This window comes from Saccopteryx leptura, chromosome 12, assembly GCF_036850995.1.
Source record: "Saccopteryx leptura isolate mSacLep1 chromosome 12, mSacLep1_pri_phased_curated, whole genome shotgun sequence".
NCBI lineage: Eukaryota > Metazoa > Chordata > Mammalia > Chiroptera > Emballonuridae > Saccopteryx > Saccopteryx leptura.
Genome location: NC_089514.1, coordinates 437240 through 451972, shown reverse-complemented (window position 1 = coordinate 451972; position 14733 = coordinate 437240). Strand labels below are relative to the sequence as shown.

Sequence of the window (14733 nt, the reverse complement as noted above, 5' to 3'; positions counted from 1 at the left end):
GCCAGCGACCTTGGGTCCAAGCTGGTGAGCTTTTGCTCAAACCAGATGAACCTGTGCTCAAGCTGGTGACCTTGGGGTCTCGAACCTGGGTCTTCTGCATCCCAGACCGATGCTCTATCCACTGCACCACCTCCTGGTCAGGCAGATTGGGACTCTTAAGAAGAGACAATGGACCCCATGGAGGATGGTGACCCTGCTAGTGTGGCCAGCTCCCCTCCAGAGCTGCTTGGGCTTCTGGGCGGGGGTGCTAACCTACAACAGATGTGCTGGGGGACCCATGAGGCACACTTGGTCAAGTACAGACCCAAGAGCACGTTTTTACATGGAGTGGGAGGGCACCTGGCAAGACGTGCGTGGATCATGGAGACGAGGCAGGAAGGAGAGGGTGGCGGGTCTGTGGGCACTCGGCACAGGAGGTCAGCATGCACTGAAGGCAGGGTAGAGGCCTCTGCTTCAGGGGAGAAGGCAGGTGTGAAGAATGACTCGCAAACAGGCCCATGGATAACTTAGTTTATGAGTCAAGCCAAATGCAAAGCAAAGTTGTTTTGCTTTTTTTTTTTTAACCAAAATAAATAAATCAGATCTGTCCCTGTGACAGGTGCTGGGAGGCCCCCGCCCCCTCCTGCCCCCTCCCCTCCTGAACGGCTTTGGCCAGCAGAGAGAATGCTCCAGGTCTCCACTGTATGAAAGGGACACAGAAGTCTGGGCTGTGCAGGGGACCGAGGTGGAGGGTGACCAGAGAGGACTCAGACCAGCAGCCGTGCCCTGGTTGTGGGGCCAAGTGGAACCTCCTGACCATCCACCCTTGGGCCCCACGCATGGCCTAGACCCTCTGAGAGGTGAAGTGGACGCTGCAGAGGGCAGACCGGCCCTCTCTGTGCCAGGCAGGCTTAGGTCGCCCCCTGCCGCCCACCCACCCTGCAGGGGCTCTGACGACCATGGCTCCTGCACGGTGCCTGGGGCCCCACCTCCTGCAGGTGCAGGACCCCTTGCTGGGTAGGGTGAAGCTGGGGATGGAGCTGGCCACCCCTCCCAGGACACCTGCAGGTTCTCTCCCCTCCACCCATGGCCTCAGCACAGGCTGCGCAGAGGACGGAAGCCGTGGAGCTGGGGAGTGGTGCCTTGTGAGGCGGAGGCCTGGTTCCTACTTGAGCGCGGGGAGTGTGCAGGTGGCGCACGGGCAGAGGCGTGGGCAGCACTGAGGCACTATGTATTCTTGAGAAGCGAGGGCAGTGGTGGACATGGAGGCCAGCAGACCAGCGGCCAGGCAGCATCTACGAGAAGTTCTTGAAGGCGTCCAGGTCAAAGGCTGTGTCCAGCAGGCGCTGCAGCTCCGTGAGGTGGGTCTTCTTGTTCCCCGTGGCAGGAGCGGCTGCTGGGTCCCGGCCGGCATACCTGGGTGGGGCAGATGGCGATGGCAAGGTCACCCCGGGACTGTGTCCTCCCCCCCTCCAGTCCCCATGGGGGCTGCGGCCTACCACACGGGCTTGGCACGGCTGATCGTGGTCCGCAGCCGGGGCTTCACGTAGTCGTAGTAGCCCTGGTTCTTGTGCTCCTCCTGGCACCAGGCCAGCTCGGCGTTGGGGTACTTCTGCACCTCCTGCAGCAGCAGGTCGAAGGGGAACGGCGACAGCTGGGGAGAGAGGGGCTCCGTCAGGTGAGGGTGCCCAAACCCGGGGAGGGATGCATCGGCTGTGGCACCGCCTGCCTGCACCTGCTCGATCCTCGTGATGGCCACCTGGTCCACCATGTTCCGTGCTTTGCGCTCGCGGGTGAGGTCGTAGTACACCTTGCCAGTACAGAACAGAAGTCTCTTGACGTTTTCCGGGTTCTGGCCTGCAGGGCCATCCTCTGGGATCACCCGCTGGAAGTGGGTTCCTACAAGAGAATCCCCAGACTTGGCTGAGCACGCTGGGCCCACCCAGGATGGCGAGAGCCCACACAGCAGGTGGTGCCAGGGCTGACCCAGAACATGTGGCTCTGAGAGTCAGCGATGGCCCCTCCTGCCACCCACCGATGCCCTTGAGTTCTCCAGACCGAGAGACTCGGGAAGCACAGGGAGGTAACGGCTGGCGGGCGAGGCAAGCCTCGGAGGCAGGTGGCCCAGCGCATCCTTCAGAACAGCCCTTCTCAGACTTCAGGCAGCAGCAGCGCTAGGAGACATCCCAGGACCACTCTGCTCACACCCTCTGGAGCTCAGACATTGATACTACTTCCTACACAACCACAGCACATGGTCAGAAGCTCACGGATGGGATGGTGACCATGGGGAAAGGTGGACTTTGGGAAGCCACATCCAAAAATGAAGGCCTCCCTTAGTGAAACACAGGGAACATGCTAGGATTAGAAGGAAACGACCTCTGTATGGTAAAGGCCAGACGGGAAAACCCACAGCGAGCATGATGCCAGTGGTTACAGAGACTGAGAGCTTGGGGCCCCTCCAGCACCTCCACTCAGCACAGCACTGGGAGGGAGTTCTAGCTCCAGCACTCAGGCAAAAAAGGAAATAAAAGGCATCTAACTGGGAAAAGAGGTAGTCAAATTTTTTTTTAGATTTTTATTTATTCATTTTAGAGAGAAGAGAGAAAAAAGGGGAGGAGCAGGAAGCATCAACTCCCATATGTGCCTTGACCAGGCAAGCCCAGGGTTTCCAACCAGTGACCTCAGTGTTCCAGGTCGACGCTTTATCCACTGCGCCACCACAAGTCAGGCCAGACTGTGGTCAAATGATTTTTAAAAAATTTATTCATTTTTAGAAAGATAAGAGAGAGAGAGAGAGAGAGAGAGAAGGGGGGAGGAGCAGGAAGCATCAACTCCCACATGTGCCTTGTCCAGGTAAGCCCCGGGTTTTGAACTGGAGACCTCAGTGTTCCCAGGTCGGCGCTTTATCCACTGTGCCACCACATGTCAGGCCAGACTGTGGTCAAATGATTTTTGACAAGAGTATCAAGACCATTCAAAGGGGAAAGGACAGTTTTTTCAATAGTGCTGGGAAAACTGATATACACGTGCAAACGGAGCTGGACCCTTACTAGATATGCCAAAATTAACTCAAAAACAGATCAAAGACTTAAAAATACAGCTACAATCATATAATGCTTAGAAGAAAGTACAGGACAACAGCTTTACAACAGTGGATTTGGCAATGATTTCTTAGAAATGACATAAAAGGCACAGGTAACAACAACAAAAATAGACACACTTGACTTCATGAAAATTTAAACATCTTGTGCATCCAAAGACAAATACAGGAGAAAACAGTTGCACATCATATATCCAACAAGGTATTAATATCAAACATACTCAACAACAAAATAAAAAGTGATTGAAATATGGACAAAGGACTTGAGTAGACATTTCTCCAAAAAAGACATACAAATAGCCAACAAACAGATGAAAAAATACTCAACATAAGTAATCACGAGGGAAATGCAAATCAAGGCCTGACCTGTGGTGGTGCAGTGGATAAAGCGTCTACCTGGAATGCTGAGGTTGCCAGTTTGAAACCCTGGGCCTGCCCAGTCAAGGCACATATGGGAGTTGATGCTTCCTGCTCCCCCCCTTCTCTAAAATTAATAAATAAAAAATTAAAAAAAAAAGAAAGAAATGCAAATCAAAACCAGAAAGATACCATTTATGGCCATTAGGATGACCATTTTAAGAAACAAACAAACAAAAAGAACGTGTGGGCCTGGATGCAGAAAAGGTGGACACCTTGTGCACTGTTAGGAATGTAAAATGGTGCAACCACTACGTAAAACAGCAGGCAGTCCTCGAAAAATTAAAATTAAACTCTGTATGACCCAGCAAGTCCACCTTTGGGTATTTATCCAAAAAAAATCAAAAGCAGGGACTCAAGGAGATGTTTATGCACCATGTTCATAGCATTATTCACAACAGCCAAAAAAGTAAAAACAACCCAGGTGTTCACTGACAGATGAAGTATAAACCAAACGTGATACACACAGTGGAATACCCTTCTGCCTGAAAAGGGAAAGACATTCTGACACCAGTGTGGCTCAATCTTCAGGACACGTGCTAATGAAATAAGCCAGACACAGGACCAATACTGCCCAATCCCTCTTATAGAAGGTCCCTAGAGGGCTTAGATTCAGGGACAGAGAGGATGGTGATAACCAGGGGCTGGGGGAGGGGAGGGGACAGAGGTTCAATTTGGAAGACGGAAGTTCTGGAGATGATGGTGATGATGGCGGCACAGTGTGAATGTGCTAACACCACTTAACAATGGTTAGTGGGACCCCATGGCTGGGAGGAGGTGGCTCCCCTAGCCCCATGAGCCTGAGGACGTGAGGGGCCTCACCTCGTACCAGTGAGCGGACTAGCTGGCATGTCCTACCCGCCTGGTGCCTTTCTTTGTCCCTGGAGGTGACCTGCGCCAGCCTCCAGAAGCAGAACCCAGGTGGTGGGTGACCTCTAAGCTCAGACTCATTTCACTGCCTCTAAGGGGGTCCTAGGGATGCTCCAGGCGAAGGCCTCAGACCTGGGCAGACGCGAGACACGCCTTTTGGCCAGCTTGCACACAAGCTCTGACATCTGTGCTGTGTTTGGTGGTGTTCACCCAATGACCAGAAATGTGGCAATGGCTACAGTGAGAGGCACAGGATGAGCCCCAAAACCCCACAAAGCAGCAGTCAAGACCCCTGAAATGCCCATCCCCGCACCCACCTGGAAGCATCTCATCAAAGCTGGTCCTGGCCTCAGGGTGCCGCAGCAGGGACTTGGGGGTGAAGATGATTAACTGAAAAACAGAACCACAGGCTGATGATGGAGCAGGCCCTCAGGGAAACGGACGATGCAGCTTCCCCGTCCACCTCTCTCTGCCCTCAGTGGCTGGGCCCTGCTTGGCTGGTGTCCACTTCTCCAGAGCCCATCCAGCCTGCCTGTGCCCAGTAAAGAGCCCCTTCCTTCCAGGGTGCTCCTGCCTGCAGCCAGTCTGGCCTGGTACTTCAGCCTGTTCAGCCCGTAGCAGCAGGGGGGGTGTGTCCCACACACACTCAGTCATCATTCAACACCCTGCCTCAGGGGCCCCTGCTGGCTTCATCTGTCTTCCAAGGTCAGCACGCCACCTACGGCCACCCGCTCACGTGTCCGCCCTCCCACTGACCGGCTTCCGGAAGGGCAGGAGGATCTGGCGGCGCAGCACGTGGAAGAAGTTGCCGGGCGAGGAGCAGTTGACCACCACCCAGTTGCAGTCGTAGAGCTGGCTGATGTCGAAGTTGGGCTCCTGGAGGTTCTGCGGTGAGGAAGGGACGCTCAGGGGACACGTGGGGACTACGGCCTTGCCTCCTGTTCTCAGTCCTCCTCCTGACAACAGCTGCCTGGCCTGTGCTAACGCAGGTCCCACCCCTGCCCAGCCCTGTCCTGACAGACCGACTCCTGGTCACTCGGGTCACTACCATTGCCTGAGTTTGCACCAGACACGCTTCTGCGGTGGCAGTCAGGGCGGCCGCACTGCCTTTCAGAAGGCCTCACTTGGGGCCACCAGCTCAGTGCCCCCCCCCCAGAGACTGCACAGGACACAGCAGACACCTAGGAGGTGCCCCCTCACCGGCAGGACATCCGGGTCATCGTTGCACATCTGCAGGAAACGCTCGGGCCTGGCCGAGGAGTGCTCTGGGCCCTGCAACCGAAGGGTCACGGCTTGTCGTCTGTGGTCTGAAGACGCCGAGTGGCTGCTCTGCTGGCACGTGCCCCCCCCCCATGCATGCGGGGCGGCCCGCTCACCATGCCCTCCATGCCGTGGGGCAGCAGCAGCACGATGCCGTTCTGCCGCACCCACTTGGCCTGCCCGGGGGAGATGAACTGGTCGATGATGCACTGGGCCGTGTTGTGGAAGTCGCCAAACTGAGCCTCCCAGAGCACCAGAGCGTTGGGGCTGGCCATGGCAAAGCCCAGCTCAAAGCCTGAGGGGCCAAAGGCGTGTCAGGAGGGAAGGGGTGGGGGTGGGATGGGCTGGGGAGAGGAGGGGGGGTGGGGAGGGGGCCTCGCTCACCCAGGACCCCGTATTCGGACAACGAGCTGTTACACACGGTGTAGGGGGCCTGGTTGGGCCACAAGTGGTTCATGGGGATGCAGGTCTTCTTGTCCACGTTCTGGTCGTGCAGCACGTGGTGGCGGTGGCTGCAGGACAGGACAGGTGAGCAGGCAGGACCCCATACCTCTGCTCTGCAAGCAGACCCCACACCCTGTTCCTCACAGGGGTGTCCACATCCCAGCAAGGAGAGTGTTCTGGGCCTGCGAGGTGGACCTGAGGACCGTGTCTGGGGAGTGTTCTTATGGAAGAGAAGCACCTGACTCCCCCCCCACCTCTTCCACCTCGAGGGCGGCAGCCTCACCTGAAGGTGCCCCGCTCCACGTCCTGGCCGCTCAGCCGGATGTGGATGCCCTCCTTCAGCAGGGAGCCGAAGGCCATGTACTCCGCCAGGGCCCAGTCCACGACCCGGTTCTTCACCATCTCACCACGGGTTTTCAGGATCCGGCTCAGCCCTGCAGACATGGGGTGCTCACCAGCCAGCCCTGGCCTCCCGTGTCACCAGCCAGCCTCGCCAGGAGTGTGAGGAAGGGAACGCGTGGGCACTGGGTCAGGGAGAGGCTGTGACGGCCCATCCTTGCCTCCACGCTGCCAGCAAGGACACGCTGGGCAGGGGTGGGGGAGAGAGGGCTCCCGCATTCAACCAGCTCCTGCCCTGGACAAGGCAGGGACCGTGGTGGATGGGGATTGGGTCCCGTGCTGGTCAGCGCTCGTCACTGGACCTGCCCAACACTTCTGAAGGTCAGTGCAGCGCCCTCACCTCCGTGAATGGTGAAGTTGTCCACGGGCACGGAGCTGGCCACGTTCCCAATGTGGGTCAGTATGTCCTCTTCCAGGCCCGTGGAGGGGCAGGTCATGCTCCTGGGCTGCCCGTCCAGGGTGAAGAAGCCTAGGACAGAAGGGACACACTGACGCCCGGCCACAGCTGCCCCATGAGAGGCTGTGGAGAGGCCTGGGCCGCAGGGTCCGTGGGCGGTGCCCCCACTCACCAGGCCAGGGCGAGTCCAGCCAGTGCTTGATGTGCAGGATCTTCTCGTCCTTGGACCGGGCAAAGGCCTCCTCACAGATCTTGTCGTACTTGGAGATCTCCTCCTGGAGGGCGCAGTGCAGTGTCAGCGGTGCTCCGAGCAGGCGCGGGCTGCAGTGTGGCCCTGTGGCTTTCCCTCCACACTCCCTGCCCCGCTCAGGAGAGCCCCGGCCCCGCCCACTGTCCTGTGGCAGAACTGAGCCCAGCAGCGCCCTCGCCAGCACCTGCCCTTCCCACACCTGTGAGGAGGCTGCCGGGCCGGCTGCCTCGCTCTCCCTCTGAGCCCCTGCTCGGGCCTCCCACCAGCGCCATGCAGAACCACCAGGCCCGCAGGCCCTCCCCTGCGCGGGACTCGCCTCCACCAGCAAAGCAGCATGTGCAGCCCCCTCCTGTGCCCCAGTGCTCAGGCCCCGCTCCTCCGTGGGTCCTCAGACGCCGCACCGCACCCCACCCCACCCCACCCCACCCCACCCCACCCCGAGATGTTCTGCAGAGAAACGCTGCAGCTGGAAGTCTTTTGCGAGCCCTCACGTGGACCAGCCACTGTGCCGGCGAGCTCTGCCCGGCTGGCCCCTGCGCCTGCTTCCGGGCTGCGCACCTCGTACTCGGGCTGGTTGACCACGCCCTGCGACACCAGCAGCTCTGCGTACTTCTGCAGCACCGGCTTCTGCTTGCGGATCTGCTTGTACATGAGTGGCTGCGTGAACATCGGCTCATCCATCTCGTTGTGGCCGTTGCGCCGGTAACACACCTGAGGACAGCGGGACACCAGTGTCAGGGACCACGTGGAGGGCGTGGGTTCTGCGCAGACCGGCCTCTCCCGACGCGACACCTGGGTCCACCTCCTCCAGGATCAGGCCCCGTCTCGCTCTCCTGCACACCACAGTTACTCTGTCACGTGAGAGAGAGCGAGAGGGACCTGGGGACGTCCCGGGACAGGACCCCAACTACCCTCTTCCACAGCTGACTCATCCGGGCCCGACACTCTTGATGCCCTCAGGAGGGGCTGCATGTGACCACACACCAGGGCTCAGGGCCCGGCCACTCACCAGGTCCACCACCACATCCTTGTGGAAGGTGCTCCTCCACTCGGCAGCCACCTTGCACACATACATGACAGCCTCTGGGTCGTCAGAGTTCACGTGGAAAATGGGGGCGTTCACGACGCGGGCCACATCGGTGGGGTAGGGTGAGGAGCGGGCCATGCGAGGGTCTGTGGTGAAGCCGATCTGCAAGAGACACAGGCTGGCCAGGGGTGGGTAGGGCCAGCCACTCCGTGGGACTCAGGAGCTAGGGGTCCAGGGGGCGGGGCAGGGAAGATGAGAGGCATGGCCAGGCAGGCTGGGGGTGGGTCCAAGGGCAAGGGCATTGCTAAATGAATCAGAAACCTAGCACCATGGCCTGGTCAGGGGCCTTCCCCACTTGGTTACCTGGTTGTTGACGACCACGTGGACAGTGCCGTGAGTTGTGTAGGACGGCAGGTCACTCAGGTGGAAGGTCTCGTACACAATGCCCTGGCCGGCAAATGCAGCGTCCCCGTGCAGAAGGATGGACATGACCTGCAGATATGCAAGGAAGATGCAAATCCAGCACGGTCCTGACCACCATGTCCATAGGCACACTGGAGATTAAGTCACAATTTACTTTTCAAAAACGTTTTCTGAGATCATTTCAGAGTTAGAAAGAAAGTGGCAGAAGAGCACAAAGACCCCCAGCCCCTCCCAGCCAGCAGCTGATGGCCACCACCCCTGCACATGACACACAGGACCCCCCCCCCCCCGGGAAGCCAACGCAGGCCCAGACCTCAGAGGGTGCTGGTGTGCGTGCACCACCCACGTCTGCTGAGTCCCACCCAGCTCCACACCCCGATGGGTCTTGGGTCCTGATGGTCCCCCGTGACCAGACTCAACAGTGGCCTGCCTCACACCAGGGAGGCCTGCTTTGCTCTCCCTTTAAACTCACCCTATCTCCTTGGTGATGACAGCGGCAGTGCCTGGAGAACCTCCATGTGCGGAACCCAGTGCCCCTTCCCCCCATACATATTGTCTCCAGGGTCCTGTGAGACCCTGCCCCAGGACCCCAGCTCACGATCGGACCTCTGTCCTGGAGCCTGGTCCCTGCAGACGGCACCCTGAGTCCAGTCCGGGTGTTGCCTGCTCACCTGGAGAGCCTCTCCAGGCCCCCACAGTGCAGGCTGGAAAACACACGTCTATGATCGTGTTCACACGGGATCTCCAACCTCTGTGCAGATGGCCTGCCCACGACACCTCCAGTGCCCCTGCCATCCTTGTCAGCTGCCCATTTGAGTTTCTGTGACACCGTCCAGGCCTCCAGGCCTGACGTCCTCCCTGCTGGCCACACCTGCTCTATGGTGGGTGTCCATCAGTGCACAGACCCCAGCCTGCGCTCAAGCCCGCACAGCCCAGCGCCCATCACCTCTGACGCCAGCTCCTCTTGTCACGGTCCGAGCACAGGACTAGCAGACTCTGGTGTTTCCAGCTACAGCCCTGTCAGCTGACCCTGGGTTCCACCCCTAGTCTGACCCTCGATCCTCACCCCATTATGCACCTCAGAGAACTTCCTGCCTGCCTGCCCAGCTCCTGCGTTCTCCAGTCAGACACGACTCCCTGCCCTGTGGATGAGGTGTGACTGCCTCTCACTCCCCTGGACGCTGCACGCAGCTCCCCCACGGCCCCTGCTGAAGCCCCGTATCAGCTCGCCCCCCCACTGCGTGTTCCTGGCTTCCGCACGACCTTTCTGGGGAGAGTGGGAGCTAGAAGCAGGGTCGTGCTGCCAACCTTGCACCCCCAGAACGCACACCCATGCTGGCAAACACGGTTTTCCTGCCTGTGTGGCTTTGAGATCGTGATCTGTTAGACACGGCAGTGGTCAGTCGTGAGGGGTTGTATACAACCACTGGCGCTGGGTAGTCACACCACCCACCTGGAAACTGTGGCTCCACAGGCACCCACCTGTCCATTCACAGTGCCCCCTTCGCCTGGAAAGACTCTCCCCACCCGCTCGGTGAAAGCAGCTCTGTCCACCGCGACAGCTGCACGGCACAGACACGGGGGCACTGAGAGTGGCCCCGGGGTGGGTGTCCCAGCACTGCCCTGCCCAGGCCTGTGGCAGACCTCAACGTGCCCAGGGCGACGCTCCGTCCCGGCCCTGGTGCTGTACCTTCTTCCCCTCGGTGTCCCCGCAGTAAAACTGCTCAGCCTTGGTCTTGCCCATCACCACAGGGTCGGCAGCCTCCAGGTGGGAAGGATTGGCCACCAGCGACAGGGTGATGTTCCTGTCGGTCACACGGTTGATCCGCCGGTGGTACATGCCCAGGTGGTACTTCACGTCTCCAGAGCCCTGAGGACAAGAAGCATGTGACAGCCCTGCCGCGTCCCTTCCGTTCCCACAACCCACCGGAAGCTCCCACCCAGGGGTTGGGGAGACGTGGGGGCTGCCAGGCCTCTGATCCTCCCAGAGGTTGGCCCTTGGCCGCCTGCTTTGTGGACGGTGTGGAAGGTCCCAGCTCCTGGCAAGTCTTCCCCGAGAAACTGGTACAGCCAGGGTGCCGTGCGGGCTGAGCCGCACTGGACATTCCTACAGGACACCGGGCCTCACCTCATCGGCGGCCTCCAGCTTTGAGTCGAACTGGCAGAAGATCTGCTCCAGCTCCTTTCTGATGACGTTCGCCAGCACGTTCAGCCGCCCCCTGGAGTACACGGGTCAGCAGGGCCTGAGCAGCACCCCAGGCGCCCCGACCCCCCCCCCCCCGAGGGACAGGCAGCACCTTCGTTTGCTGCCCGAGAGGTGCTGAGACCACAGCTGGGGGGGCACGCAGTCTCCCTCTGCTGTGACCCTGACGGGGCATTCGGTTTCACTTAAGTGATGTGTGGCACAAGGCCCCCACGTCCGTGTGGAACCACACATGGTCCTGGCCTGACAGGGACTGCAAGGCGAGGGGGTGCTGGGACGACGGGTACCCTGGGCAGGGGTGCTGAGGGGGTGAGAGCACCAGGGGGGTGGGCAGGCACCTGTGTGGCATCCCCATGATCACGTAGTCCACGCCGTTCTCGCTCGACTTATCGATGATGGTCTTGAGGGCGGGGATCAGCACCTCGCAGCCCTCCAGCCCAAAGCGCTTCTCGGAAGACCACTTCCGCTGCAGGAACTCCTCAAACCTGATGGGGACCAAGCCGCCCTGAAGAGCAGTCGCAGGTCCGACCCGCTCCCGCTCCCGAGGGGCCAGAGCCCCACCCTGGGTGAAGGACACACCCTGAGCACAGCCCCCACCTGGTGGACCGCACGAGTCTGGCCAGGAGGGTGCGCTTCTCCTCGCTGGTGAACTGCATGACCCCGGGTGTCTCAAACTTCTGCCGGATCCACTGGCACTGCTCCAGGTCATTGATGAACATGAACTCCACCCCGATGTGCTGGCAGTAGGCCATCTGTTGCACACACAGCACAGATCAACGCCCGCTCAGTACAGGCTAGGAACGGCCAGGCTTCCCTTTCAGATGCACCAGGAGCCCCGTGCTCAGTGCCCACCAAGGCCCGAGAGGAAGAGGGAAGGCAGACACTGGAGGGTGAGCAAGCTGGTTATGGCCGGGCACCCTGGGCTCATGCATACGCACCAGGGACCTCTCACATGTGAAATGAACACCCGCTGGGATTAGAACCCACAGAAATGTTTTCTTTCTGTGGTTGGTTGTAAAAACGAAAACCATACATTTTTATCTGTAAGATAGAAGAGTTCCCTTTTCTTTACATTTAAACTATATATAGGATAAGAAAAACTCTACCTATCCGGGATGACTCCGGCCAACCCAGGCTTTTCCAGAGAGCATGCAATTGCTCACCTCCAGCCGCCGGATGATCTCCCGCAGAGGAAGCGCTGACTCCTGCCCCCCGATGAAGGTGGTGGTCGGCAGGTGGAAGACCTTGTCGAGGTCAGACTCATCCAGGCCATAGAACCCTGCGGGGCGAGGAGAGACGGGCACAGGCACACGGGGACCACAGTTTACGGAGAGGGGAAGGGACTCCCCAGGGGAGAGAAAAGAGAAAGGAAAACCATAAAAACCTCTGATATATATGAAAATAACATTTTACAGCTAGAAACACAGATTTAGCAACAAATGGAAGCTGAGAATATTACTGGGTATCATAGGTAAATGAGAGTAAAATTGATATAAGCATATATTTGTCCAGTGCACCAATTATTCATAATTTAGAGAAAAACGTTTTTCAAGGTCCCAAAGACACCAACCAATTTTGGTTTTAAAGGCACTGGGTAAGTCAATCAGAAATCAAGTGAAAAATAGTAAAAGAGGAAATTCAAGTAGAAAATGAGGAACTGGTATAGAACAGGTCTGTGTCTTATACGGTGATAACGTCTGTATGCGGTGATTGACAGGAAGCCAGGAGACCGAGAAGTGAGGGACAGTCACCAAGAAGCCGATTGGTCTGCGGGAAAGCAGCTGGGTAGCACAGCGAGGGTCCCACAGCCATCCCTTCTCCTGGGGGTCCCCAGTCTGCACATTCGGGACCCACTCTCCTGGTCCAATACTGACATCTCTGCCTACTGATGGCTCACTAGCTGACAGCCACTGGCTGGATAGGATAGGTGCTCACTAACTGACCGGTCACTGCTGCTTCCTGGGCACCAGCACCTCCTCAAGCTGATGGGACGTGAGGGACAGGCTCTCTCGGGCACAGTGTGCTGGCTTCCAAGGGCAGGCTCAGAGAACTATCCAGGGATACTGGCAGGCGGGTTCCCACCCACAAGGACAGAAGCCTGTTTCCCCGCCTGGGAAACAAACCATGTATCTGAACCCCTAGGAGATTGGTAAAAATGTACAATTTCCAGGCTCCAACCTGAAAACCAGCTCACTGGTCACGGTGGCTGGGGGTCTCTCCGATGCTCCCCTTCCAGCTGGCTCAGGAACTGCAGCCTTGTTTGTCTAGCGCTGCAGAGCAAAGCCTGCGTTTCCCAAACCCTTTTGCTGGCTGCTTCCCTGCAGTGGTGTGGGAGGGGCTGGTGAAGCTCCGCACTGCTCCCAGCTGCCACTCCACCAAGAGTGAGGGCTGCCCATCATATGTGTCTGGTGAACTGCCTGGCTCTGGCCATCAGCCCAGCTCACGGTGTTTCCAGAGTAAAACCGCAATCATGTGGGGGCATCTCTCCTAGCGGAGTGTTCTCACAGAACGCTCCCGCAGGGCCTCAGAGAAGCAGAGTGCCTATGTGCACTCTGGGAGGACCCCGGGATTGTGGGGCTGACCAGGGAGATCCGCGGGGACCTGGCTGCCACGACCTTTCAGCACGAGGAGCGTGCGGCCTCGAGTCGGTGGCTCTTCACTTCCACCCCCTGAACTGATCGGTCTCTGAACCTCGTAACTATTGGTCCCATTCCCAAGTTCTTGGGTCCTTTGAGAAATCAATCTACAGGGTCAGCTTCCAGGAAGGTGGAGAAGACTCCTCCCTGTTGCCCGCTAAGTGCAACTAAGACCCCAAGCATCACAAGTCAGGCGACTCTGGAAAGTGAAAAGAAGCTGACCAGCTGGCAGCACTGGGTTCACTCCTGGGCTCCCACATCCCCGACTGGGAGCCAAGACCCTGCATCCTGGAACTCTTCCAGGTGCATACAGACAAGCCCCAACAAAAGCAGCTCTTGCTAAAGGACCAGGAGAGGGCAGCCTGGCTGCACAGACAGAGCTGTTTGGTTCCACTAAACACTAGCATACACTGCAGCCCCACCCCCACCCAGGCTATCCTGCAGTGTCCTCCGACCTGTGACCTCCAAGGTTTCATAAAAGGCCCAAATTTCCATCTGCTCTGGGAGGTAATGTGCCTGCCCACTCCCCCATCCAGGATATTCATCCCCACCTGGGAGGAACTCAGGGGCCTCCCACCAGAGCAGTGTTCAGAGAAGACTGCTGTAACAGACATCAATAAGATTCTAGGTCTCCCAACCCCAAGCGTGCTGGTTTCAAAAACAATCACTTAAACAAGAATGAGGACTATCTCAGATCGAACAATATAATCAACAGACACCAGAGGGACACAGACCTCGGAATTATCTGATTAGATTCTTAAGGAGCTAGTATCACATAGTTTCAGCAACTGGAACATGACAGGGACAAATGAAAAAAGATAAGACTCGGAAAAAAAAAAAGTCTGCAGAAAACAAAACACTGAAGACACAAAGAAGAACCTAAAGGGAAATTTAGAAACTGCAAAATATCATGGCTCAGATCACCACTCAATGGGTGGGCTCTGGCAGAACCAGGAACAGAGGACCAGTTGTGACCTCGAAGGTAGAAATGAACCAATGAGATGGTTCGTTTCAGAAATGAACAACAGAAAGGAACCAATCTGGAAAGGAGAGAGCACACGGAGGGGAGAGAAGGAAGAAAGCTGTGGAGATGTGTGACACTGTCACAGACCTCACAAGAGCGAGCACAGAAAGAGGGCAGCTTGGGAAAAAATGGCATAAAACTTCCCAAATGTGGCGAAAGACTTAAATCCACGAGTCTGAAGAAGCCGAGCGAACTCACGGGATAAACTCAAATAAACCCACACCAAAACGCCCTAGTTAAACATCTGAAAATAAAATAAAAAGTCTTGAAAGCAGACACAGTAAAATGGCACTTGGAGGGA

The 14733-nt window shown here is 57.7% G+C and overlaps 1 protein-coding gene across 3 annotated transcripts in view; it reads right to left on the bottom strand.

Moving 5' to 3' along the window:
* Positions 1-495: 495 nt before the first annotated feature.
* The window catches only part of OGDH (oxoglutarate dehydrogenase), a 44384-nt gene continuing 30146 nt past the window's right edge, over positions 496-14733 (bottom strand). For all 3 annotated transcript variants that reach the window (XM_066354030.1, XM_066354032.1, XM_066354031.1), the window contains 19 exons: positions 11936-12051; positions 11370-11524; positions 11111-11257; positions 10698-10788; positions 10260-10439; positions 8510-8638; positions 8129-8308; positions 7678-7830; positions 7042-7144; positions 6813-6941; positions 6357-6507; positions 6014-6141; positions 5746-5924; positions 5570-5641; positions 5126-5254; positions 4687-4759; positions 1715-1878; positions 1479-1633; positions 496-1395 (listed from right to left, as the gene is read on the bottom strand). In XM_066354030.1, coding sequence (XP_066210127.1) covers positions 1275-1395; positions 1479-1633; positions 1715-1878; positions 4687-4759; positions 5126-5254; positions 5570-5641; positions 5746-5924; positions 6014-6141; positions 6357-6507; positions 6813-6941; positions 7042-7144; positions 7678-7830; positions 8129-8308; positions 8510-8638; positions 10260-10439; positions 10698-10788; positions 11111-11257; positions 11370-11524; positions 11936-12051 — 2555 coding nt within the window. In that variant the 3' untranslated portion in view covers positions 496-1274. The remainder of the gene's footprint in view (positions 1396-1478; positions 1634-1714; positions 1879-4686; positions 4760-5125; positions 5255-5569; positions 5642-5745; positions 5925-6013; positions 6142-6356; positions 6508-6812; positions 6942-7041; positions 7145-7677; positions 7831-8128; positions 8309-8509; positions 8639-10259; positions 10440-10697; positions 10789-11110; positions 11258-11369; positions 11525-11935; positions 12052-14733) is intronic.